Source organism: Cnephaeus nilssonii (assembly GCF_951640355.1).
Source record: "Cnephaeus nilssonii genome assembly, chromosome: 15".
Classification (NCBI taxonomy): Eukaryota; Metazoa; Chordata; class Mammalia; order Chiroptera; family Vespertilionidae; genus Cnephaeus; species Cnephaeus nilssonii.
In genome coordinates this window covers 5,177,423-5,205,280 of record NC_137086.1, presented here as the reverse complement: position 1 = coordinate 5,205,280, position 27,858 = coordinate 5,177,423, and the positions used below count along the sequence as shown (strand labels likewise).

At 51.5% G+C, this 27,858-nt stretch overlaps 1 protein-coding gene across 4 annotated transcripts in view; it reads left to right on the top strand.

The window, feature by feature from the left end:
• Positions 1-27,858, top strand: part of CYRIA (CYFIP related Rac1 interactor A) — an 87,205-nt gene that overhangs the window by 34,045 nt on the left and 25,302 nt on the right. Inside the window, exons 2-4 of one of the 4 annotated variants that reach the window (XM_079791514.1) lie at positions 7,432-7,472; positions 9,155-9,304; positions 27,737-27,816. In XM_079791514.1, the coding sequence (XP_079647640.1) occupies positions 27,747-27,816 (70 nt within the window). In that variant the 5' untranslated portion in view covers positions 7,432-7,472; positions 9,155-9,304; positions 27,737-27,746. Of the gene's footprint in view, positions 1-7,431; positions 7,473-9,151; positions 9,305-27,736; positions 27,817-27,858 lie in introns of all 4 variants that reach the window. The other 3 variants (XM_079791513.1, XM_079791515.1, XM_079791516.1) reach the window with 3 other exon arrangements.

Genomic DNA, 27,858 nt, shown 5'->3' with positions numbered 1-27,858 from the left:
TGAGTTTGCCGACCACTGGGTTAGGGCGTCATCCCAATACAAGGTTTCGGGTTTGATCTCCGGTCAGAACACATGCAAAAATCAACCAATGAATGCATAAATAAGTGGAACAACAAAGCGCTCTCTCTCTCTCTTTCTCTCTCTCAAATCAATCAATAAATAAAAATTAAAAAAAAAAAAAAGAATGCTTGAGGTCAAAGCTGAAACAGGAGCCCAGATTGCCTGCTTTTCAAGCCGCAGTGTTTTGCCATCCGCCAGCCTTAGGGGGCAAGTGGGTCTTCATAGAAGAACACCCAGTGTAAGCCACCCAGAGGTGGCCCTTGTCGGTGGCACTGTGGGCCAGGGGCTGCGGGGAGCTCGAGGTGGTTTGTGGCTCTTGGGTGGTGTTGCCATGGGAGACCCGCCTGGTTCGGGTACATGGGTGCTGCCAGTGTTTGCAGATCCCTGGAGCACACCAGCGTCGGCAGGAACTTGGGCAACAAATGGCTGCAGCCAGACTGGCCCTCAGATTGTGCCCAGTGCAGTCCGGCCAGGCCCCCATTTCTTAGTTTCCTATTCCTGGGCAGCACTGACCTTGAACTTCCACAGCCATCATCTACCCTGACAGTCCAGGTCAGCGCTTTCTATCCGTGCTGCTCAGCATTTTTTTTAGGGGCCGTTGTATTTGCTGAAGTTCAGATAGGTACCAAGTACTGCACTGGCTACGTTTAACATTGGGGTAACCCTAAGGACCCTGACATGGAGCTCTTGCTCCCATTATAGAAATGGGGTAGCCAGGGCTCAAAGAGGCATTGGTCCTGATGCCCCAGGCTCTTTCCACAGCCCATCCTCCCACTAATACTGACAGGAGCACTTGATACACTAGCTACCTGAGGGCATCCCAGGCAGCCTCAGGCCCAGCCTCTCACCACCTCCTCCGTCCTCCCCGGCACACTGAGCCGCTCACTGCCTTCCAGGAAGCCGGATTTTACAGATCCCACCCTCCTCACTCGTCATGTGTGCGGGGCTCTGGATAAGTAAGACATTCCCCTCCTCTCGGGAAACTTTCCATCCACCGGCAGAGATGAAACATGACCCTCAAGAGCTACGGCACGTTAGAGGAGAAAGCTCACTGGGTCTTCAAAGTAGCCCACAGCGGCCTGCTGGGCCATATCCTTCATTGTAAGGTCAGCGTTGGACAGACTTTGCATCTGACGATCAGAGAGAAGAAATGAGGGACGACAGGTCACATCGCCCAGCCGAGGCCACGCTGGGGGCAGACCCAGGTCTCCTCGCCTCCCTGTGGAGCCTTCCTGTTCCCACAAGCCGTCGTCCTGGCTTGTGGTCCCGCAGGGCCTCTGCAGCCGGAACCGTGTTCATTTCTGTCTTCAACGTTTTTTAAAATTTATTTTTCAATTACAGTTAACATACAATATGATATTCGCTTCAGGTACAACATAGCGATTAGACATTCGTATGCATTGCAAAGTGATCTCCCCGATGAGGCTGGTACCCGTCCGACACCTTCCGTAGTGATTGCCACGTTATTGCCTCTTCCCTGAGCTGCCTCTCCATCCCCACGACTGTTTGTATAACCGGCAATTTGTCCGTCTTCCTCTCTGTCTGATTGCTGCCTGCCTGGAGGAGACGAGGCCGTGCCTCAGACTCCAGCCTGTCGAGTTGTTACAGCGACACCCCTGAAGTCAGCGACACCCCTGAAGTCGCCGCCCTGGGAGGAGATGAGCGAGCACGGAAGGCCCCAGGCTGACTGCGATGTCATCGCCCTGATGTTCGGGGCTGTCAGAGGGAGGAGGAGACGCATCTCATTTGATTTCTCACATGTCCCTGCTCCCAGCCCAGAGGAGGGCCTGATGTCACCAACACCGAAATCCTGCCCGAGACAGAAAGAAGGCCTCAGGCCGGGCCCATCTGCTCAGATGGAAGGCTGGGTGGGGTTTCCCCAATCCCTCGGCCAGTTTGACCCGCGTCCCTGGCCACGCACATGGGGGCGCTCACCTTCTTGGCTGTGTAGGTGGGAAAGAGGTCAGACCCGACGTTAAACCACAGCTCTGGGAAATGGAGCCAGTGTGAGCTTCGGAGCTGAGACCCGGGCTCCGGTCCTGCCACTGGCCACTGCCCTCCTGCCCTGGGTCAGACGCCCCATCTGGCGTGATGGACGGACCCTCCATGGCTGTGGAGCGCAGGGGTTGGAGTGAGCGCCGTGAGATTGAACTTGGGTTCAGTTGCGTGCTTCACGACCAACTCTTATAAGCGTGTGCTGTTAACCATGGGCTGGACCCCCGGCCTCTCTGAGTCACTCTCCAGCTGCTTATCTGTGAGATGTGGCTAGTGGGCGTGCCCTCATTTTCAGCAGGACCGATGTGAGGGCTGAGGGAGACAGTAATGTGACAGGCGGCACAGGGCCTGGGCATAGGCAATGCCCAGTGAGGAAGAGTGGCATTCTTCGGTGCCACCACCGTCACCCGCTCCTTGACCCCTGACAGTCTTGGATCGCCGAGCCCAGGCCACTCTGGTCAGCCCGGTCAGGTCGCTAGGCCGCTCCCAGGACAGGGTTCCCACCGTGGGCTCCCAGCACGCTGACATGGAAGACCCTGAGTGGGTTCCCAGCATGCTGACACGGTGGGGAGACCTGCATCCCAGTCCTGGCTTCTCCACCTGCGTGCTGAGTGGCATTAAACAAGTCCCTTCCCTTCTCTAGGATGGAGGTGTCTCCTGAGTAATATTAGAAATGATATTAGTCGTTATCATGATACTAATAGAGGTAGTGGGTTGAATGGCACCCCACCCCCCAAGGTGAGTCCATGCCCTAACCACCACGGCCTGTGGACGTGACCTAATTTGGAAAAAGGGTCTTACCTACTTACAAGTGTGACCACTTGTAGAAGCTCCTACACAGAACAGATAAGGAGCCTGGCTTATCTGTCTGCATGGCTGCGGGAGGAGGGCCCCCTCCAGGCGCCCCTGGGCCCTCAGGCCCTCAGCCTCAGCAGAGCTGTCAGGAACCTGTGGCCTAGATGTCCTGTCATGCTCTGTGATTCAGTAAATGCCAGGGTCTCTTCAGCAATGGACGGAGGCCTACACTTTCTTGTTAGCATTTACTTTACCTGAACTGATGGGAGAGTGTGAGTCAGGACGGGTCCCTGGTTTGAAAAGAAGGCAGATTCTTCCTCTCCTTGGGCAGAGATTCCTAAGAAGGCAGATTCTTCCTCTCCTTGGGCAGAGATTCCTAAGAAGGCAGATTCTTCCTCTCCTTGGGCAGAGATTCCTAAGAAGGCAGATGCTGAGGGAACGAGCAAAACAAAAATTGGCTTTACGTGCTGCCTCCGTCCTCCCTGGGTGAAAGGGGAGATGCCCGTCCAGAGGGCCCACTCCGTACCCTCCGGCAGGGTCAGTGCCTGCTGGCGGTGGAGAAAGGCCAGGCCTGTCCCAGCAGCATGCAGCCCCTTGAGGAAACAGGGTCTTGTGTCCTGTCGGTGGCCTGTAGTCTCCAGCTGCCTTAGGTAGGGGAGCCACCGAGCCTTTTGAAATATATTATTGCCCAGCCGGTGTGACTCAGTGGTTGAGCATTGACCTATGAACCAGGTGGTCACGGTTCGATGCCCAGTCAGGACACATGCCCAGGTTGCAGGCTCGATCCCCACTGTGGGGCATGCAGGAGGCAGCCGATCAATGATTCTCTCTCATCATTGATGTTTCTCTCTCTCTCTCCCTCCCTCTCTGAAATTAATAAAAATTATATTAAAAAATAAGTGAAGCTGGTCACACCCTTGCTTCTCCCATCGTAGCACGATGCTTCATACTCTGTGGCATCGGCCTGTTTTATGTGCAAAGCCTACCGGCCCAGCAGATGGCGAAGACCTTCCGTGAGCAAAGGGATGTGAACGGGTGCAAAGGAATGTGTGTGTGGATTGGAAAGCCGGGGATTGCCAGGACAGTTCTCTCCCGACACAACAGCACAAGCATAACTGGCCCTCGGGGCTGTGGGTGACATCAGGGTGCCCTCATGTCCTGGGTGCCTGCCACCGTCCCGGCTCATGCCTGTTGTCCCGGTGGCCTTAATGGTTTGCTTTCCACTCCCACAAGCACTCAGTTTAGATGGTGAATCCCACGGTCGCCCGCATTGTATGCGACTGGTACCTACCCGCGTGCAGATGCCACGGGGATAATGCACTCAGGCAAAAACCTGCACCCGTGTTGCCGACAGCGCAGAAGCCGGCTGTGCGTCGGCACCACTGCACGGTCACGGGTAAGGCACGTCACTATGTCACAGCACAGGCAGTGACATCATGGGACAAAATGTCACACAGACCACAGAACGTACAGCAGCTCCTGTCTCATACCGGCTGGCTTTCAGACCGGGCAATTACTTAGTGTAGCTCAGCTACAAATGAGGAGTAATGACACGGCCGTCACAGAGTGGGTGTAATTACTAAGGACCTGTTTCCTGACACATAATAGGCTGCCACAGATGGCATCATCGTCATTATTGTTATTATTATTCCGTGACTGTTATTATTGGGGCTTTAATCTCCCGCCTCTGAAGTGGTGAGAGGTGATTTCTGTGCTGTCCTGCTCCCAGGTCTTCATGAGGCTGAAACCAGAGCTGGTGTCGCTGTGAGTGTGTGCGACAGGGGAGTGTGTGTGACCTGGGAGAGTGTGTGCGACCTGGGAGAGTGTGTGCGACCTGTGAGTGTGTGTGTGACCTGTGAGAGTGCACGACCTGTGAGAGTGTGTGTGACATGAGAGTGTGTGCAACCTGTGAGAGTGTGTGCGACCAGGGAGAGTGTGTGCGACCTGTGAGTGTGTGTGCGACCTGGGAGAGTGTGTGCGACCTGGGAGAGTGTGTGCGACCTGTGAGTGTGTGCGACCTGGGAGAGTGTGTGCGACCTGGGAGAGTGTGTGCGACCTGTGAGTGTGTGCGACCTGGGAGAGTGTGTGCGACCTGGGAGAGTGTGTGTGACCTGGGAGCGTGTGTGCGACCTGGGAGCGTGTGTGCGACCTGTGAGAGTGTGTGCGACCTGTGAGAGTGTGCGTGACCTGGGAGTGTGTGCGCGACCTGGGAGGGTGTGCGACCTGAGAGTGTGTGTGCGACCTGGGAGAGTGTGTGCGACCTGGGAGAGTGTGTGCGACCTGTGAGAGTGCACAACCTGTGAGAGTGTGTGCGACCTGAGAGTGTGTGCAACCTGTGAGAGTGTGTGTGACCTGTGAGAGTGTGCGTGACCTGGGAGTGTGTGCGCGACCTGGGAGGGTGTGCGACCTGAGAGTGTGTGTGTGACCTGTGAGAGTGTGCGCGACCTGGGAGCGTGCGCGACCTGTGAGAGTGTGTGTGACCTGGGAGTGTGTGTGCGACCTGTGAGAGTGTGTGTGACCTATGAGAGTGTGTGCGACCTGTGAGAGTGTGCGCGACCTGGGAGCGTGTGCAACCTGGGAGCGTGTGCGACCTGTGCGAGTGTGTGTAACCTGTGAGAGTGTGTGCGACCTGGGAGCGTGTGCAACCTGGGACCGTGTGCAACCTGTGAGAGTGTGTGCGACCTGGGAGTGTGTGTGACCTGTGAGAGTGTGTGCGACCTGTGAGAGTGTGTGACCTGGGAGCGTGTGCGACCTGGGAGCGTGTGCAACCTGGGACCGTGTGCAGTGTTTGAGGTGGGACTTTCGACAACATCATGGTCACCCACCTGTCCAGTGGGCCCATTCCCCTCTGACACGGGGATGGATTCCCAAGGCACCAGCCCTTCTACTCACCCAAGGACTGTCATCTCGACCCTCCCTGTGCCCTCCCCAGCCTAGCCTCCTCCTCCCTCCAACCCCCCAACACCAAGCCATGCTGTGTGCACACCAGGGACAGATGTCACTGACTAGTGCTGGTTGACTCCCGTGGGGGGTGGGTTGGGGGAGCAGGGAGTGTTGAAGGGTGGGGGCAGGTGGAAAGGAATTGGGGGCGCTGCCACCCAAGGGGGACTGGGGACAAATTCCTGGTCCTGTGGGCTCAGCACCTCTCCATGTCCCCACCTGGAGCCTTGCCTCCTTCCTCTGCCTGTTATTCCTGATTTCTTCCCATGGTCTGCCCTCCTGTGCCTCACCCTTTCCTTTGCTCGCTGCTGCCACTGCTTGCAGAGGGAGTGCTGCATGGTGGCCTTCGGGGCCGGTGCCCCCGCCCTCCTGGTGCCATCAGGAGGCTCTAAGTCTCCACTCATCAGTATTTGCGTTGCAGCATGGTTATCGATCATTGGGCTTGCCTATTTGCGTGACTAGCGATCATCGGGCCTGTCTATCTGCGTGACTAGCGATCATCGGGCCTGTCTATCTGCGTGACTAGCGATCATCAGGCCTGTCTATTTGCGTGACTAGCGATCATCGGGCCTGTCTATTTGCGTGACTAGCGATCATCGGGCCTGTCTATTTGCGTGATGAGCGATCATCGGGCCTGTCTATTTGCGTGACTAGCGATCATCGGGCCTGTCTATTTGCGTGATGAGCGATCATCGGGCCTGTCTATTTGCGTGATGAGCGATCATCAGGCTTGCCTATTTGCGTGACTAGCGACCATCGGGCTTGCCTATTTGGGTGATTAGCGATCATCGGGCTTGCCTATTTGCGTGACTAGCGACCATCGGGCCTATCTATCTGCGTGACTAGCGATCATCGGGCCTGTCTATTTGCGTGACTAGCGATCATCGGGCTTGCCTATTTGCGTGACTAGCGACCATCGGGCTTGCCTATTTGCGTGACTAGCGATCATTGAGCCTGTCTATCTGCATGACTAGAGATCATCGGGCTTGCCTATTTGCGTGACTAGCAATCATCGGGCCTGTCTATCTGCGTGACTAGCGATCATCGGGCTTGTCTATTTGTGTGATTAGCGATCATCGGGCTTGCCTATTCACGTGACTAGCGATCATCGGGCCTGTCTATTTGCGTGACTAGCGATCATCGGGCCTGTCTATCTTCGTGACTAGTGATCATTGGGCCTGTCTATCTGCGTGATTAGTGATCGTCTATTTGCGTGACGAGCGATCATCGGGCCTGTCTATTTGCGGGACTAGCGACCATCGGGCTTGCCTATTTGGGTGATTAGCGATCATCGGGCTTGCCTATTTGCGTGGTTGTTCTGCTTACCATGCCCATTGGGAGTGGGGGACTTCTGTAAGAGTCTATAAGCAAGTGAAGTGGACACCATGGACAGGAGGAGACTGGGGGTGCGTAGAGGCAGGTCCGGAGGCGACCTGCCTTCCTCCGGCCTGGCCCGCTTAGCTTCGTGGTAGAAGAAAGTGGGGCTGTGGCTGGGCCCCGGCAGGTGGACCCAGTCCCAATCATGAACACTGAGAGCAGGTTATACGTTAGAGAGCATTCGGGAAGGAGAGTGGCGGGGGGTGGGGGGGAATGACACCCCTGAGACCCCTCACCTCAACGGCTCCTCTCTCTCGTTTCCAGGTCCTTGTGGGCGCACCTGGGCTCTCAGCCACAGCCAAGAGGTGAGGGACACGGCCTTACCGGGATTCTTCTTTGGGAACTGGTTCTATTCTTTGTCGGCACCAAGTGCTTGTGGGAGACAGTGCCTGTGCCAGGGCGCCGTCTTCTCGGGCCGTGCCCTGGGCTGGAGATGTCATGGGCACCGACCCCAGTCCCTCCCCGCTGCCACCATGGCCCGCTTTCCCCAAACGCAGAGCCAGCCCCATGGACGCCGGCTCAGAATCACTTTCTCATCAGGCCAAGGACTTTTCAGACTTGCTGTGTTTTCTCTATCATTTCCTCCGCCCCCACTTCCTGTTTTTTCTTCCTCTTTCTCCACCCCAACCCCATCTCTCAGCCCTGTCCTGTAGCCTGAGAACAGGAACAAGCAGAGTGCGTTGATAATCATGATTTCCTGACCTACCAGCCCTCTGTCTGCTGCTCAGAGCCCGAGCCAGAGGGCCCAGCCTCTCCGGGCACGTGAGCCGCGGCGGGGAGTAGGCAGGAAGACGGGGCCCCAGAGCTCTGTCTGAAAGAGAATCTCCTAAGACTCATTCTTCATGCCCTCGCAGCAGTTTACAGCTTCCAAATTGTACCCTCCTGCGTTCGAACTAAAACACTGCACAACTCCCAGGGTTTTGGCCGAGTAAATACAGTCAAGTGTCGATGGACACAGCCTAGGTGTGGAGTGAGACAGGAGTTTGTTAATGATTCTCTTTGTGGTGCTGCGGAGCTTTCTAGCTCCCTGACCTTTGGGAAAATGAAGTCGATGGTATTCATGAGGAGAAATTAGGGAAATACATCTGTGAGGAGAAATTAGGGAAATACAGGTGCTCCTGGCAGATAGTATTTGCTTAACAAATGCAAGCTCCCTGGTTTGGTTTTGGTTTTCTGCTCAGGGAAATGGCTCTTCAGAAGTACAGTAGCCAGAAAAATCACCTAATCAGTGATGCCATGGGGGAGAGTCCATGTCTGTTGCTATCTTCCTGAAACAGGGAAAGTGAGATCGAGAGCGAGAGCAAGAGAGAGGCAAATAAAGACAGAGAGAGAGAGAGAGAGAGAGAGAGAGAGAGGGAGGAGAGACAGAGCAAGAAAGAGGGGAGAGACAGAGAGAGACCCACTGAGAGACCTACTGGCTGGTGCTCACATGCCCATCCCTGGACAACAAAGCCTGCCCACCCCTGCGCTCCTGGGCACGCTGTTCCATCACAATATTTGTCTAAGGGAAGCAGGGAGAGCCACCCGACCACATGCCTGACGGGGACTGTTTTACTGATTTAGCTCCCAGGGTAAAACTGCAAAAACAACACAGACAGCGATCTGGAAAACGCGCCACCTCCCTTTTTGAAAATCCGTTTGAAAAAAAAGAAAAAAAAAGGCTTTGCATTCAGGGTCAATGACCAGTTGTTTGAGGAGTCAGCCGGACCATGCGGCTGCTTTTTAAAAAATTCCAAAGGCCAGAGAGTCCAAGACACGTGCTCCTCTGGGTTCCTCGTCCAAGTCGCCGAACCCCGAGCGAGGCTTCTCTGAACCCCCGTCTTCTCAACCACGAAATGAAAGCATGAAGCAGGGTTACCGCGGATTCCTCTCAACCTGGGAATCTGAGATTCGGGGACTCTCTGCTCTCCTTAAAAAAAAAAGTGTTGTTATTAGAGGAGCACAGGAAATGGCCTCTCAGTAACATGACTTGCATTCCTTTTAGCAGATTACCACTCACTTAAGGACAGAGAAACCACCGGACTCCAGGGGGCCGCAGCCCTGACCCGGGAGCCAGACTCGTGGTGGCCGAGGGCTGCTCCGCTGGTCCGTCCCATCAGCCTGGACTGGTGAACCGACTCCCAAGAGCCCTCTCCAGGTGAGATACAGCTTCCGAGGGGCGGCGGGGGGGGGGGGGGGGGGGGGGAGGCAGGCTGCGCAGCGATGCCCAGTGGTTTCTGGGGGGGATGGGTGATCTGCGTGCCTAGAGAGTACGTACAGGAGGGTCATGTCACCAGATGTGTCATCTCTGATTGGAAGCCATGCCTCCTAACCCCACATGCATGTACAAGAACAAAAAAAAATGCAAAACAACAAGGACCTCATTAAGAATTGACGTGCATTTCAAGGTAGCTGCGATGTTGACGTGGTTGAAGGTCCCCAGGTTCCATAAATGCTTTCCGAGGGGGAAGCTATCTTGAGGCGTTTGAGTGTTGGTGTGGTTTTGAACTGTGTGCAGGAGGGGAGAGTATCCCAGCTGGTTTGGGTTGCTTTGTTCTTGCAGAATCCACTTTGGATCAAGCACATCGGGGTTCCTTTCTGCCCGTCCAGCCAAGCAGGGGGAGAAGTCCTTCAGTCGCCACTCTAGGGGGAATTTAGGTCTTGGCAGAGGTCGGGCTGGCATCTTGCTCGCTGAAACAGTTTTAGAGACAAATTCAGTTCATGAACTTGTCATCCGAGAGCAACATGGTGCACGAGCCGCAGGTCACCATTCCCTCGCCCTCTTCCCTCACCGCCAACACCTTGGCTCTCTGTTACCTCCCTCCTCTCTCACCTCCTCCCGATCAGTTATGGACACTTTTCTTCTTATCTACAAAGAGAGGGTCACATCTGCTTGAACTTCTTCCTTGAACTTGGACCTGACATGAACTGACATTCCTTCCCGATGACCCAAGACCTACTGAGTGTTCCGTGCCTGGACTAGGCTATGTTAACACAGCTCCTCTAAGCTGGCCCAGGGACCCACCTACTGGGTCAGGAATCACTCAGGAGATGCCGATACGCCGGGCTGGCCCCACGCCTGTCACCCCTCACTTCTGGCTGGTGTCGCCTTTTGCCATCCTCCCTCCTAAAGGTCGTCTTTTTCATCTAGCTATCTTGAGTTTCCTTAAAAACCGAAACCAGAGCATTTCCTAAAGCTGAGCACAGTACAGAAGGTCAGACCAGGTGATTTCTAAGGTATTTTCCAATCCTGCGGCCCCGGCGTCCTTTTATCCCACACTCCTCCTCACGCCAGAGTCTCATTCGCTGGGGAACGAGGTGTACCGGGTGCTCCCTTTTCTTTCTGTGGTTCCTCTTCCTCGTGGGGCTCCCTGAGAGAGAGCCTAACTCAGTTTCGGAATGAGGCAGACCTGACTTCGAATTTCAGTTCTGCTATTTATGAGCTGACTGGTTTGGCCCAGATCGTTTTAAATCCCCAACCTTCTGTTTCCCCATCTGCGGGGCGGGACAGTGCGGTGCCGTCTAATTTGTAGATTTACGGCGACAGTCAAAGGACATAATGTGTTAGCTTTGTTTCTTTCTTATATTAGACCTCAAAAAAGGTCAGCTTCTCTCCCCGTCCAGCCTTACTTCGAACTGCTCAAATATCGCTTTTCTCCTCCATGGGGTTCCATTTGCGCCTTGGGCTTTGGTTTTCGTTTTCAAGGAGCCTCAAGGTGTCTAGAAGAAGAAGGAGCACTTTAGGAGGGAGGACGGCACAGTGACACCAGCAATTAGTGCACCCGCGGGCGGGCCTTGCGCGCACACCCTAAGTCCCAAGCAGTTACAGAAGAGAGAAGCTGTTACCAGGCTTTTGATATCAGAGCTTGTCCTCAACAGCAGCCTTCCCTCGCCTCGGCTCTGCAGCCCCGCCATGGGGAAGGCTTGCTCTGTTATACCCAATGTCAAGGCCCGCTCCTCTCCCAGCCTCTTGACCCATCCTTTGTCACTCAAGGTGTTAGGTGAAAACTAACTCCCTCCCCACAGCCCCTTTTCTTTTAGACCAGCGGAGTCTCAAGACCCAGGGGGATATCCTGGCAGCTGGCATCGGTTCATCTGGGGGCAGGCCTCCTGGCCTGGCGCTCAGCAGGAGTTCGCTTCAAGAATGTGTTCCTCCAGGGCCATGACATGGGCTTTCTCCCGTGTCTGTCCGCTCTGTGGGGCATGCATTCATGCAGCCATCCGTGCATTCCACAAACTTTTATGGGGCACGGGCTACCCGGCAGGTATCCTTGGTGTTCGGGGTACAGCGCGGAACAAAACCATGTTCCCGTCTCCTGGAGCGTGCATTCCAGTCAGATCAAGGGATTGTCAACAGGGAAGCAGGCATACGTACATGATCTCAGGCAGTATTAAGTGCGGTAAGAAAGTAAGTCTATTCACGCCAGAGGGCTGGGATGCTGGGAGAACGGGCATTCCTCTTCCCTAGGCACAGGGAAGCCTCCCTGGTCTGGCGTTATCTGAGGAGGACCTGAGCCAAGTGAGAGAGGGCGGCATCTCCAAGGCCCCATCCCTAAAGCATCCTCAGTAGAAATAAGTGTGGATGTGCTTTTCTCACAGAGTTTTAGTTACTGAGACTCTGGAGATGAATGGGACTGGGTGCCACGCAAGGGGCCCGTGGCCTGTTGCTCGTACAAAGCTGCGTGGGGAAGTCGCATGGGTAAATCGGGTCGAAGTGAGCAGCTGTCCTTACTTGGTCATTGTGAGACAGATTTGCCAGAGTGGGAATTTTCCATTGGAACCTCCCACTGGTCACTGCTACCAATTCTCTTGGAATTCGTTCACCTAGACCACTGCCAAGTCTTGGCTTCAGGGGAGAGGGCAGATCAGTTCACTCAGCAAACATTCGAGTGCCTATTGCATGCCAGCACCCGTGCTAGACACCAGGGGTCAGGGTGATTAGATTTAGTCCCTGCCCTCCAGTTGTTTGTGGTGTTATTGGGAGACCTACGAGTGACTAGACAACACACACTTGCCACCATTGTGTACGAGTGGGTGTGCAGGAGCCCAGAGGAGGGGTCCCTGACCCACACTGAGGTGTAGAACCTGGGAAACTGCCTAGAGACACGCTACCTCCACTCAGCCTTAGACTTGAGGGCAGCAGGTGAACAGCAGGGAGGGTGGGACCCTTCAGGGTGGGGCATGTGGGCAGAGGGGAGGCATACACAAGGCTGCCCCTGGGAGGCCCTGTGTGCCCAGCCATTCACTGTAGCTGTGGAATGTGACGTGAGGCGACTCTGAGAGACGGGGGGGGGGGGGGGGGGGACACTCATGTGGAGTGAGAAGCTGGAACCTTGAATGTCAGGCCAAGAGGGTTGAGTATGTCCTGAGGACAGCTTGGCGCTGTGAACTGTTCTTGAAGCAAAGATTGGTGGGCAGCTAAGATTGGAGTTTTATGAAGCGAAGGGTCTAATTTTCTTTGAGCCCCAGTTCCTTCAAGGGCTTATGTTACACCCATTCCTTCTAATGTTATAAGACCACGGTTTCCTCGGCTGTAAAGGAGGTTAATCCAGACGGGCTGAATGGGATGTCCATTGGGAGCAGGTGGGTCTAGGGCACGTCCAGCACCGAGTGCCCCCATGAATGTTCACTGTGGACAGTGCTTCACGGGCAGTCTTGGTACTAAGTTGCTGGGGGATGGTTGGAGCATGAGCCTTGTTTCTGATGGGAGAGCGGGGCTGACAAAAGGCCGTGCTGTTCTAGTAGGAACCATGGAATGTAGGTCCTGATGTGCTTTCTCCTGGTGGGAAAATGGATGGGTACTATCCATCTCTTACCCCTCTCCCTGCTGAATACTGAAATAAGAGTGTTCTCTTTAGAAATGAATGGATTCCTTAAGCAGAGAATACCCGAGTACCTACCTCAGGCCAGATACTGTGTGAGGCCTTGGAACATCAAGACACATCAAACATGGGCAGCCCCTCAAGGAGTGCATTAGCTTGGGGAGGAGGCGGCGCGGAAGGCGCCAAACTCACAGGGGCAGACAGTGAGCAAGAGTTTTGGCCTGAACAGAGCGATGTGGTTGCAGGAGCATGCTCTCTGCCCAGGGAAGTCAGGGACGGCTTCCGGGAGGGGCTGATGAGCTGGGCATTGAAGGATGAATAGGAGTTGGGATCTGGGAGAGAGATCTGTTCTAGGCTGTTCTGTACTAGGCTGTTCAGTACTAGGCTGTTCTGCCTAGTACTGAACAGCATTCTACAAACAAGGGCGAACACTCAATTCTCTGTGATGCTGGCGGGGAGGAAGTAGCCAGAGTGATTGTCGTGCACAGATAATGCCTCAACTCTGCCTTTTAAAAGGCAGCCACCCCCTCATGTTCCCACTTTGTTCCCAACAGTGATTAAAAAATAGCTAAATTAACTAATTTGAGTTGATCTCTTCTCTGACCCCTTGGAGGTGTGAATGAGCAGAAGAGGATAAAGGGGACCAAGAGAAAAGGAGGAGAAATCCATCATCATCCCGAAAGAGAGGACCTGCTTGACAGTGGTGTTTCGGTTTTGGTGCAGGTTAGCTGTGTGTTCAGACGTTTTGGTGTGAAATGCCTGCGGGCACGAGGTGCAGATCCCTCCACTTGGCCCAGCTCTGGTGTCGGGGGAGGAAGAGGGCCCTGGACGCGGACATGGAGGCCCCCACGTCAGGACAGGGCTGCTCCCGGCGAGTGAGTGAGCACAGGCCCCTCTGTGTGCTGCCTGGGAGCCTGGCCTGGCCTCAGCCTCTTGAAGGCCCACAAAGACGTGCTTGTTCTCCCCTGACATCAGCCTGGCCCTCAGGATCTCTCTGTCCTTCTGGGGCAAGATCTCACAGAGAGATAATAGAGTGAAAGGGAAGGGGGGATCAAGTGAAGGCTGGCTCCGCGTCACCATGCCAACCGGAGTGGAGGCTAGAGACTTGCCCCGAGTGCCTACCCACCCGCCAGGCCACACCTGCCAGGCCACACCTGCCAGGTCACATCCACCAGGCCCCACCTGCCAGGCCACACCCACCAGGCCACACTCAGGACAGCCCCAGGCTGCTGAGCTGCTGGTCCCACCAAAATAGAAGCTACCTGCATTGGTCCCCAGAGAGGAGAGACGCTAGCTGTCTGGTCAATCATGGACAATACATTAGAGGGTGACATTAGTCCTAGCTGCATACAATGTGTTGATTGTTTAAGTAAGCAAGTATTGCATTTAAACACCTGGGTTTTCTATTTTAGCAAAGACTTGTAGAGAGAGTTTGGCCTCAGAAATTTCACAAAAGCTCACTGTTTAGAGGGTTCTATGAGAGGGTCTGGTCTAGCTTCTGTCTGATCCTTTTTTTGGGTACATAAACCGAGGCCAGGAAAGCGGGAGGCAGTGCTGGAAGTGGAGAGAGGGAAGACTTTATAGCCACATAACCCCGGGCTCCAGGGCGGGAACATGTACGGAAGGCACTCAGCACAGACCTGGCCCACAGCGGGGGCTCAGTACTCCTGGTTGCTTTATGAACTTTCCTTTGTGCTATCCAGGGAATGAGCTCCCTCCTAAAACAAAATGCATATTAAGCCAGGACAAGGGAACTCCTGATTTTCTTCATCCTAAACCAACCGGTCCTAAAACAACCTTCTGGTCATAGAGACAGGATGGAAAGGGAATTTGACATTGAAACTTTAATGCTTAGTCTAGTGTGGTGGCTCTCAAAACTTCCGGCCAAGGTCAGACTAGCCCTTGAAAGGTGAGCTGGCGTCTCCACTGTCCCTCCAGCGTGTTTCCCACACTCCACTGGGCACCCAACGACCCGGGATCGTTTGTTTAGCCGGGTTCTCAGATGGTATGAACTGAGCGGGGTGGGGGGCGGGCCTGGAGTTTGAATAACGATTTGCTCTCTTCCCGTGGAACTCAGAAGTAGCCTAAACAATATTTGATCTGCCTGTGAGGGCTGCGGACCCGACAGCGAGTGAAGGGCAGAGCTTCCAAAGTTAGTCATTTGTGGCCGCAGACACCAGCCTGGGAACCCGGGCCGCAGGGTCAAGTTGAAATCAGGACAACACATGGTTTAGTCATCAAGAACAGGGCTGGGCTTCAACATAAATTGGGAGATAAACTTGGTGAGTTTGTTTGTTTGGTTCCATTGTGGTCCGGGTGGATGAATCCAAACAGGGAAGTCCCGCCGTGACTTCGCTGCCTTCTCTGTGTATCGACAGCTTCCTGTGGGCGCACCTCCGTGCAAGGCACCTCTGCCCCTGTGGGTCTCTCAGCCCCCGGCTGGGGGGACAGACCGCGAATGGAGGCTTTCCCACTGTCTTAATTTGCATTTCCAGAGTAATTTCCAGTTTCATAATATAACTGGAAGTGAAAATTTCTCCAAAGTGAGTGATAAGAACTCATTTTGATAAGTTTGGAGTAGGATTTTAGCCTTAAAAAAAAAAAATCCTTACTCTTTGCAACCGGAGTCAAGAAGATTCAGCCACAAGACAGATGTTTCCCTCGGTGGAAAACGTGATTTAAAAAATTAGCAGAAGGGGCCAGGAGTGGGGGAAGGGGGGACAATTTCTAAGCCAAATGGTTGAATCTATTCATCTTTCATTCCCAAATGTCACTGCTCCTTTACTTATAATGAATCCTATGAAACGATCTTGAATAGGAACTGAGTTACTGCATTGGGTGCTACAGCTGTGGGTATGAACAATTTTTACAACTAAGAGAAATAACATTTAGAAAATATTCAGGATGCTGAAATTGATCCTCTGCTTTTCACAAACTTCTGCTTTTATACTAAGTACCCACCCACACAGGGGCCTGCAGTTTTTAATATGAGATGGTATCTCCCCCTAGTGGAAAAACTACTTAACTGCAAGCTCTTGAATTTGCCCAAAGAAAAGCTCTTTAAAATATATCATTTTAGTAACTCTTAAAACCAAACGACTTACCTGCTTTTGAGAGTTATTGTGAGAATTAATTGAGATAGTTTGTGGGAAGCACCTAAAATTCCAGGATTATCTGGTAATGAGGATTTTTTGAAGCAGGGGACTGAGGGAAGTAATATTTTGATTTTTTCCTTCCTTCTCTCGTTTCTTTCATTCCTCCTCCTCTCTCTTTCTCTCTTTTCCCTTTTCTTGCCCACCCATCCTCCTTCCTTCCTTCCTTCTTCCTCTCTTTCTAATTAATCGGCTGGAACTCAGAGAAGAGGTTCTTGAACATAGGCTTTGGGCCTGGTCTCCTTCACTTCACTCATTTTTTTTTTTTTTTCTGTTTACTCAGAAACACATCCCCTGAGTGGCCTGTTTTGGAATCAAGCCTAAGTAAGTCCTAGTTCCCAACCTGGAGTGCTCTCCTCCCAGCAGGAGTGGCAGGAATGTGGACAGGCCTTGTGAGAGGACTCACGGGTTATGGCAAGAGAGGCAGGAGGCAGGACTGGGACAGGCATCCGGGCCCCAGGATGGTGGGGGATGGAAGCTTGCCCGGCAGAGAACTACCTTGAAGCAGGTTCAAGTGCCAATAGGAAGCTGGTCCCGCCAGGAGATATATTGGGGGGAAACATTTCAGGCAGAAGAACCAGCAAATGCAAAGATCCCGTGGCAGAAACATGTGTGATAAGTTCAAGAAAGAAAAAGCGAGGAGGCCAGAAGCAGTGACTAGTACAAGGAAGGAGGGAGAGATGTCGGGGATGAACTACCTTGGGATGGCATCACCCTGGCCTTGCTGATTATGATAAGGACCTTGTATTTCACTTCGAGTGGAACAGGAGGTCATTGAAGGGAGTTAAGCAGGGGTGTGACATGATCACCATAGCTGCCACACAGCAACTGACTGCGTGGTTGGGCGTGGTTAGAGTGAGGAGATCTGTTTAGAAGGCAAGTGTGATACTCAGGGCAGGAGCTGGTGATGGCTGGTAGCTTGTCCTATACCAGTGGTCGGCAAACGCGTTAGTCAACAGAGCCAAATATCAACAGTACAACGATTGAAATTTCTCTTGAGAGCCGAAAACCGACTTCTGCGCATGGGCCACGAAGTTTCAATCGCACTGTACGTGCGCGCCCGCACGTGGTGTTTTGTGGAAGAGCCACACTCAAGGGGCCACAGAGCCGCATGTGGCTCGCAAGCCGCAGTTTGCCGACCACTGTCCTAGGGCACTGACGATTGAGGGTGTGAAATGAATGAATTTAAGACATACCCTAAAAAGTAGAGCTGGTGGAATTTGTTAGCTTGGATGTGGTGTATGAGAAAAACAAAGGAGTTGAGAATAACACCAATATTTTTGGACCGAGCATCTGGAAACATGGAATGGTCATAATTGCCATTGACTCAGCTGGGAAAGCCTTGGGACGGGACAGATTTCAGGGGGAGAAACCAAAACTTTAATTTTGAATGTGTTCAGTTTGAAATGTCTATTAGAAGTAAAATGGTCAATTGGATATGGATATGTGAGTCAGGTGACAATTATGAACTTGGAAGTCATCAACATACATACGAGGATGGTATTTAAAGCCCTCACAGGTAATAATAGTTATGTAGGAATGAGGGATTCCTCTTCATGGCCAGGGGAACAGAACCAAGGCCAGTGGGTAGGACAATAGAAATGACGATAGTAACAGTGATTACAGTAACATTTATGTCTAGCTATTTACACACGTTGTCTCATTATTCCTGAAAACCACCCTTGGAGAGGTTGAGTTAATCTCTGTGCTGCTCATATTGAAGCTCAGACTCAAGGGAGGTGAAGTAACTGTTGTCAAAGGCATTGATTAGCACCCAGCTAATAAATGGCTGAGCTGGGATTCAAACTCAAGTTCGCGTTCTTGGTGCCACACTGACCATCAGGAACCAGTTCACAGCGCAGGTTAAGAGGGGCACTGGTGTGGCCTTGCTTTCATCTCTGAGATGTGCAACTGAGCGAGACTTTCTGCCAGCTCACCCCCCACCTTCTCGCTGAGCCAGCCCTGGAGGCCGCATGTCAGAGGCCAGGGAAAACTGTGCATGAGGGTGCTGTCCAGGCCAACACACATTCTCTCTCTCTCTCTCTCTCTCTCTCTCTCTCTCTCTCTCTCTCTCACACACACACACTCTCTCTCTCTCTCCTTCTCTCTCTCACACACACTTTCTCTCTCTCTCTCTCTCTCTCTCTCTCACACACACACACACACACACACACACACACACAGTGGACAGCAAGGGAGAGCAGCTTGACATGAGGTCAGAGAGAGGACACCTTAGGAAGATGAAGTCACATTTCTGCTTCAAACACCGCTGCAGCCTAAGCAAAGATAGTACCACTAGGTGCTTATTGACTTCCCTTATCAGGTTCACAGGTCAGACGACAGGGCCTCCTCTGGAGGCAGGTGGAGAAGAGGGGAGGCGGGCGGGCATCTGTCCCACACTGGCCAGGGGCAGGCACTCCTTGACGCCCGCCTCAGCCAAATGAGTGCGGAGGTCTCCTTGGGGGAAGTAAGATCTGGGGCACGAGATGGCTACTCCAAGGTCTACTTGACAGCTTTGAGCTGGGCTTTCCAGACCCTGAAGGTCATGTCTGTGGCACTGGACTCCTTAGAAAGGGAAGGAAGAGGCTGGGATCCTGAGAGCACCTTAGAAGCTTTACACCCAGCACCGCCCCACGCGCCCCCGCCTCCGTGTCCCAGCATGCAGTTCCGTGGACGGCCAGCAGAGGGCAGCGCGCACCCGGCTTTCCCCAGCCCAGGCCTCAAGCCACATTGAATGAGCAAACGTCTGCCGCCGCCTCCGTGAGATCTAAACGTCTCCCCGGCAGGAAATCCGCGAGGAGCACTGCGGGGTTGTGCAAACAGCCGCACAATGTCCGCTTGTGTGTGTGCACCGGGCTTCGCCCGCGTCGCCCACAATGCTCTGGTTTTCTGGATAATGGGGCTCTGTGGGCCCGTATGCCTTGTCATGCAAAGGGAGGGACCCGCGCCTGTCATCAATGGGCTCTTGTGTGATGAATGGCCCCGCCAAGGAGCCGCAGCGGCCGCCCAGCGCCCGGCTGCACCGAGGCGGTGGTCTGAGCAGGGCTCTCCGCCCCGGCTCCACAGCTGCAGTGCAGAATTCACTGGGAAAGGGGAGCGGCTTGTGTGCATGGCGGTGGCAATCTTGTAAACGCAGGACGGGAGGCGCCGGCAGTTAGCTGACTGCATGCCAGCTGGGACGCTCGGTGCTTCACCTGCATCGCCTCACGTCCTCAGTCACAATCCCGCGGAGGAAAGCCGGGCTCAGGGACAGAGGAGGAGCAGGACTTGCCCAGGTCTCCTCAGCTGGTGCTGGTTCTGCTGCGGGACTCTCTTTCCCCTCCAGGGCGGCCGGTGATTTGAAAATAGATGAGGAGTTTCTATTCCTGGGCGTCCGTGTGCTTGTTGTACCTCCTGGAGTTACATGCAAAACTGTGCGGGTCTGTGCATGTGCGCATTTTGCCGAGAAAGCTGATGATCGTCACATTCTCCAAGTCATCTGTGGCCATAAAAGCAACGGAAGCACGTACCCAAAATATTTGTATTTGGCCCTAACCGGTTTGGCTCAGTGGATAGAGCGTCGGCCTGCGGACTGAAGGGTCCCGGGTTCGATTCCGGTCAAGGGCATGTACCTTGGTTGCGGGCACATCCCCAGTGGGGAGTGTGCAGGAGGCAGCTGATCGATGTTTCTCTCTCATCGATGTTTCTAACTCTCTATCCCTCTCCCCTCCTCTCTGTAAAAAAAAAAAATCAATAAGAAATATTTGTATTTGGGGAAATGCTTGTTTTCTCTCACCCGTTCCTCTCACCAATGACTGCTTTCCTGCTCGGTGTGGTTGCAGGTGGCACCTTGTCGCTGTGGCTGTGCAGTGCCTCCTGATCTCCCACTCCAGCCTTTTCGCCGGCATAGGTGATGGGGGTTTGTGTGGGAGCTGTGCTTGGGGAGGAGTGGTGGAAATGGGGGACATTCTGAAAATGAAGAGGACGTGGTCTTTGAAAGAATTCACAGCCAGGGCGGCGGCTCACTCAGCCTGGGCTGTGGGTAGGAGGTTTCTGGGAGCAAATGCTGTTTGACCTGGACCTGGGAAGACAGGCAGGGCGTCCAGAGGCAGCGGAGGAGGGAAGGGCGTTCGGGACAAAGGAGGTTTGTAATCCAGAAGCCCGGACCGTCTGCCTCCTGTAAACCACTGAGGGACCGAGCAGCCCAAACTAGGCAGCTTCTCGGTGTTCCCTTTTCCATTCCAGCCGGAAGTGAGGCCTTACAGAGAGAGGAGATCAGCGACTTGGCCAGCGTCACTCGGGCAGCCAAAGGCAATCCCAAGACCAGCCCTGAGGTGCCTGGGCTGCTGGCTCCTCAGGGGGGCTCTTTCCCTTGGGAATGTGGGGGGTGGGGGGCGGACACTGCCAGGCCTCCCAGGTAAGGGTCAGGCTTACCCATTAGCTCCCTCGTCACCATGTTCTTGATCTCACACGTGAAAGGGAGCAAATTCACCAATGACGTCCCAGCGCTGGGCTGGTCCAGAACGCAGCCCCGGTTGGATTGTTTCCATGCTCACCAGCATTGGACATTGGGGGGCCCACTGACTTTCACGCCCTAAAAAAGAACCTAATTTTCCCCTCATTTCTGGGAGACTGTTGCCGCTATACTATTGATGTTAACGGGGGAAATGAGCTATGATGAGGTAATAGTCTATTTTAGAAAACCGAGCGCAGATATTGATGGGGCTGTGTTTGACCTGCACTTAATTGTTCGGCTCTATAACGGTCTCCTGATATTATTATTCATTTTTTTTTTTTTGGAGAATTCCTGGGGACTGGCTTACACTGGACACCAGCAGCAGCGTGTATTCCACAGAGAACGCCCCCTTTGAGGGACACGGTGGTGGTATTAATGATCGATGAGAATATTCAAGGCATTTTCCCATTTGAGTGCCATTACTTGTAGTGTTAAGGCGTTTTGAAAACACATTTTAGCCATTAACTCATTTTTATTGTCAGATGAAAGTGCCTAATAGACTCACTCTCCTTCAGTGTTGCTCCTTCATCTTGGAATGAAATCATCTGTTGGCTTCTTGGCAACACATCGGGCAACAGAACAGAAAACCCTGTGAGTTCACTGCAGAAGTGAAGCGGCAGATGGGGAGGGACCGCCACCCGGCCCCGCTACCTAACGTCACTCACCTGGTGGAGCAGACCAGGCTCCCGGAACGTACAGGCTGAGCTACTTCATTATCTGGGTGCCTTTCCCCCAGAAAAGCAGGTGCTTAATATCTTTTAAGAAATGCACCTTTACAACCAGCCAGCCTGGCTCAGTGGCTGAGCATTGACCTATGAACCAGGAGGTCCCAGTTCAATTCCCGGTCAGGGCACAAGCCCAGGTTGTGGGCTCGATCCCCAGTGTGGGGCGTGCAGGAGGCAGCCGATCAATGATTCCCTCTCATCATTGATGTTTCTATCTCTCTCTCCCTCTCTCTTCCTCTCTGGTATCAATAAAAATAGATGGTTTTAAAAAAGAAATGTACCTTGACTTTAGTTGAGAAGTACTTTTTTTTTAAAGCGCACTGTTTTGTATCTGATATATCGTAGACTCCTGACTAACTGGTTTTGCTTATAATTCAAAACAATTAAGTAGTGGAGAAGCTGTACAAAGGGGTTCGTCGGTTACCAGGGGAGTGTCTCCCAGTCCTGTGACTACTGGCATGTCAGGTGGCGCCCTGGACGCTGATGCATCATGGGAGGCAAGCAGAGGGGTTGCTTACCTTGCAGGGTGTGTGGGGAGTCCACAGCCTCTGGGGCATTGGCAGCAGCCACTATCCTGGCTGCTGTCATGATTTCTCCACCTCTGAACCTTGTTGACCAGGTTGAAAGGTGGATTGTCTTAATCGCCCCCCTAAAATCACATGCAGCCCCCAGGAGCTTTCCTGCACGAGAACCGGGCTGCTTCTCTCCCCCACCCCTTCTGCTGGGCACCGCTGCAGTTAGGGGTCAGGCTTACGCTACAACGAAGACAGGCAGGTAGCAGCGGCAGGCGCGCTGGAGGCCTGAGACAGGGAGCAGGTGCCTCAGTGGCGTGAATTCTGGTGACGTGCGGGAATGCGGTGGGACTACGAATCAGGAAGCTCAGAGTCCATCTGGAGACTCTGGGAAAGACACTTTACTATACCTGACCCACCAGTCCTGATCTGTGAAATGGGTTCCATCATCTGTCTTTGACACATACTCAAGTTGAGGACAAATGTGGCCGGACAGATCTTTGGCAAAGATGTGATGTTCTGTAAATATATGTCATTGTAGTAGTCATGACTGGCCTATGGTTTATATGGTGACTGTGTTGCCAGAAAATATTTGGATCAACCAGGTCTTCCTAATCCCCCAAATATTGAGTTGTGGACAGAGAATCTAAGTCTTTGGTTTCTTAAAGTCTTTGCACCAGGGATGCTAAAAATTGCAGATTCTGGGAGGCATTGGCTCACTCAACGTGCTAACAAAAGCCGTGCTTTGCCTATGCATTATCTTAGCCTAAGAAAAGTATCGGAAAAAATGAAACCCTGCAGGGCTGCTATTTTATTTTGTTATTTCCCCCCTCACCTTCTGTTCTGTATTGACAGAAGGGGTGTTGGCTTAGGAATCCCCCATTCAAATAGCATAGCTGCAGAGAAAGTCCTGAGAGCTTGTTCTCTATTCAGGAAAATGGGGCGTTGACATTCTGGTGGAGGCAGGCAAGGGCCAGCACACGCAGCGCCCACACCCCGGACCTGTGTCCTGTTTACAGAAAACAACAAGTTTCCTCAAAAACTATGGTCATCTCTTTTCAACACAAGCCCTGGTGGTTTTATTTGGTTTTATGTTCTGGGAAAACAACGAATGCTATTACTTAATTTCTTCCTCCCAAACAAAAACAGAGTTCAAAGCAGAAAAACAACAACAACATACACACATAAAACAAAACACAACAGTGTGTGTGTGTGTGTGTGCGTGTGTGCGCGTGCGCACACACTCCAATTATCTCCTTGTTTTTGGAACTGGAAATGTTCGCAGAGAACTGTTGCTTTAAGAGAGTAATTGTTTTCTACTCAGCAGCCTTAGAGCCAATTCCCTTGGGAATGGTTTCGAGATCAGAGCCAAGAAAGTAGTCATAGAAAACACCGTGTGTACATCCCAAATTGTCTCCCCAGGGAGGAGTGCCGCCCTTGGCAGGGACGTGCGGGCCGTCTCTACAGGCTGTTAGCCCTCCTTCAGGGGCTGGAGAAACGCCCTCTTTCTAGGCTACTTGGGAAATAATGTGAAAGGACCCATTTCCTAATGATCTTGCAGTAAATGAACCTTGAGGGAGAAGCCTTCTGTTTGTGGAAGACTTGTTGAGTCACCCAACTTGTATCTTTCGTTCCATTCTCAGTCCTAACCCCAGCCCCCCTAGTTGGAGCGCTTCTCCAGACTCCCAGCATCCTTCATGTCTGGGTGACAGTTTACTTCTTCTGTAAGCCAACTTTCCAGAAAGAGCCCATCCACATGGTTTTCTTTTTCTCTGAATTCCTAAAGAAGTATGTCCTCCCTGTTCAGGCCACGTTGGATTCTAACAGAAACTGCAGACTTTCTCCCCCAGAAAAATGAGCATCTACATACAACAATAGGATATCCTGTGTGCACTTTCCACAGACCATGGATGCTCCAAGTCCCCAAACAGGGACCTTCTAGGGGTCTGGAGCCCAGGTCTTCTCCTGTGAGGAAAAGAACCTAGACCTTGGGTTTCCAGACCCTCAAGGTCAAATGTGACTCTATCTTTTATTGTCTTGTCATCTTCAGAAATATGCTTAACCATCTGAACCTCTTTGTTTTCCAATAAACTCGGAGATACGTACAGCTACCTGACGGGTAGTATTTGCACTACCTTCATGAGTACGTATGCAATTGGTAAACCCTTTCCTGCCTCGTCATCTGGTAGCCAAGACCTTGGACCCTCCCTCGCTGTGCCCCAACCAGACCCTCCTCCCAGAAATGAAATCAGATGGCACAACACTCACGTGCTGAACAGTAACTATATCACGTGCTTTTCAGTGACCTCTAGGGAGCTAAGAGAGGCGTGTGTGTGTGTGTGTGTGTGTGTGTGTGTGTGTGTGTGGTTTAAAGTAAACCTAAACTTTACAATATCTACAAAAACCCTAGTTTTAAATAATAAGCATGTTTACACATTATTGTTTGACCTCCTCCATGTGAAGCTACTCTTACCCGGAGATTTCCTTTTCTCAACTCTCATAGCCATGATCGCTTTTTCCTTTAATCGTAAAAAGCCGTGCTTCTTCATTGTAATCCATTTGTTTTATTTTTGGAAAACCACATCTTGAAAGAGACCCACCTTTCTCCTTTGCTTTGACTCTCAGAAGCTCAGGTCCAAATTGCTAAGCCACCTCCAGCAAATGTGACGGCCTTATGGCCTAAAAGTCCTGCTCCTCGCCTCTCTACCTTTACCTTCCTAGTCTACTCTTCTTTTTCTCTTTCCTCCACTTCCATTCTGTAAGTATTTGTATTCTCTAATGGTATATAACTTCTCTTAAATTATTTTACTGAACGAGATTAAATATTGATCTTCCTGTGAATTAGTAAGCTATCTCACTAGGAACGTGGTGCATAGCAATGTGTTGTGCATGCACCGAGGAGCTGTTAGAAAAGAGTAGAAAGCCTCTGTCACGAGGATGTGTGTGGGTTTAGTGGAAGTCCCCTGGGTGAGGGGCCTTTCCATGTGGAGCCCTGGGTCCAATTCCAAACAACCATTGTCTCTACTCAGGGACCATCTGTGTGATGTTAACTCACTTTGCACACCTTCAACCAGAACATACTTGCATGGATTCTTGGAGGAAGTAGGATGCATCAAATATTTTGCCATTGCCCAGCAGGTATGGCTCAGTGGTTGAGCATCAACCTATGAACCAGGAGGTAACGGTTCAATTTCCGGTCAGGGCACATGCTCGGGTCGTGGGCTCAACCCCCAGTGGGGGGTGTGCAGGACGCAGCTGATCAGTGTTTCTCTCTCATCATTGATATTTCTATCTCTGTCTCCCTCTCCCTTCCTCTCTGAAATCAATAAAAATACATTTAAAAAAATCTTTTGCCATGAAGGAGTTGACGTGTTTTTGTACTTATTCAAGGAGCTTGTGTTGAAATGAATGTCTTCTTGGTTCCATACATCTGGACTGGACCCCTAATACTACGCAACATCCCACAGTCATTGGTGTCCGACATCCAGAATAGTGAGAGTTCCTAAACTGGCCTTGCTTGATGTAAGCTACATGTTCCAAAATATTGGACCGTATCAAGCAACCAGCTCACATAACTTCTGAACAGATAGAAGTCCACGGCCAGCTCATATCTGGGTGTATTTCCACGTGCGTTCCTTTCAGTCTGTTCCCAATTTTAAAGGCTTGACATATTTCCCACCTCGGTCCTCTGACAGTAAAATCATGCACGAGACAGAATTTTAGGAGAAAGCTAAATCCACTCAGGTCCCTTGTGACACATTAATAGCACAAAACGAGGGAAATTAAGAATATTTAACTTCCATTACGGCATTTCATCTGAAAGGCGGGCTGCTACTACGCAGCAGGATCATCTTCCTATAAAAAAAGCCTGGGTTAGAACTGTTCATTAAGTTGGAAATAGATTTTTTCCTGCAAACCCAGAGGGTCTGTGAAAGTTGCCCAGTGGCAGGGATGAATTGTATCAGTTCCGAATTTTAATTTGCTAGAACCTACCCCATACAAGGCTTTGCTCAAAAGCATCTTAAAAGGAGGTGTGCATACAGGAAAAGAATGACAGGGAGAATAGGGAAGATTCTTTTGGAAGGAAGAAGCATGACATTTGCCTCTCTCTCTCTCTCTCTCTCTCTCTCTCTTGCGCGCGCGCGTGCGCGTGCACCCAAAACATTTATATACTTTAAGGTGGGTGAGTTCTAAGAATTATCCAGTCCAGCTGTCTGCCCAACATATAGCTCATTTCTACAATATTTTAAAGGCTTTATATAGCATATTTCTACTTAAACATCACCAGTGATGAGAAGCTCAGTATTTCACAAGGCAAATAGTTCAATATTCAGACAACTCTAATGGTTAGAAATTTTTTCGTGATCTTGAATGAAGATCTCCCTCATCCTTCCCCCTTCCCTAGAAGTGCATACAACCTGTCTAATTTGTCTTTCTTAGGAGAGTCCTCAATCATTATCTGAAGGCTGTTGTGATCATGAGGATGAGGGTGGTGGTGGGACTGATCATCATCATCATCAATAGTAACCGCGTATAACATGTCCTGAGCAGTCCCCATAAGGGCTATGCTAAGCACTTTCTGTTTTATCTCGTTGATCCTCACGAGCTGATGAAATAGGTACGCTGAACCACTTATTTTACAGAGGAGAGTGCAGTAGCTTGCCCTGGATAACAGCCGGCGGGAGACAGCTAGGATCGGAAGCAGGCCTCCCCGAAAGGTCTCTTTGCTAGCCCCCGGGTGGTGGCTGCAAGTGTTTGTTTTCTCGGGGGAGGATTGCGGGGTCTATATGATACCACCTGCTGCACCCACAGCATGGCTTGCTTTCTCCTTTCATGCACAGAGGCTTCCTTTTAGTGTGTTCTCACTACATCTTTCTTACAGTGGCATTTAAAGACATTCCTGTATCGGCATGAATACCGTCGGAAGCCACACGCCTAGAAAATTGCAGCCCTGTAGTTAGTTCTCTTCTAGAGTCCAGTGGTTTTTCAAGTTGATCTCTCCCCAGCTGAGGGGTCTGAGGCACGAGTCAGGGAAATGCCTGGCAAAGAGCACAGCACCCACATGGAATGGCACCTCCCTCACCACGTGCTGAGTGAATGAAGGGGGGCCTCCCCAGGAGGATAGTTTAGTGTCTAGAGCAGTAAAGATTTTGCTGTTGACTTAAATAATAACTGCATCTGGCCTTTTCTTTTCTTTTTTTAGGTTGACATTGCAGCTATGTAACAAGTTTGCATTTCTCTGTAGGTCTGATTCATTTTTGCAAATGCTGAAGGCTGCAATTTCACGGAGAATAAGTTTTGGATATTATACTTTCTCACTTTTACATTTCATGAAGTACCCGACCTCGTCACCACTGACATGTCAGATTCTGAGAGGCTCTGACTTGCCTGGGACTTGTATCTGTGGGAAACGTGGCTTCTGGTAGAGGCTCAAAGGGGTCGCTGGGGTTGTACATCTGCGTTTTCTAAACTCTTCCTTGGGCACTTTAAGAAACTTACCTTTCTGGACAGACATCGTAATAACACCCTCTCTTGTGCTTATCCATTGACATGGTATGTTCCCGCATCAATGGAACAGAAACAAAGCAAAGATGAAATATTAACTGTGAGGAATCAGGGAATTAGTGAGGGGGGGGGGGGGCAGGGAAATACTTTGTAGACTGTACCTAAACTCTGCTTCCTATAACTAAAATACCTGACTCTTTTCATGGAAATAGTGGTTAAGATATTACCCATCTCCTCATATGAAGATGCTTTTTATAGGGTGTTAAGACATAGTTATGGGGCCCAGGGGTATTTATGCAAGTTAGTCAAATATGGTCAATGCTTTCAAAGTTTATTTTTATACTGCTAATGATATTTGGTTTTGTGTTGCTTTTCCTAGGTTTGCTGGCATGGGAAATCTGCTCAAAGTCCTTACCAGGGAAATTGAAAACTATCCACATTTTTTTCTGGATTTTGAAAGTAAGTTTTAAAAATTTAAAGATGATGATAAAAACTTTTCAT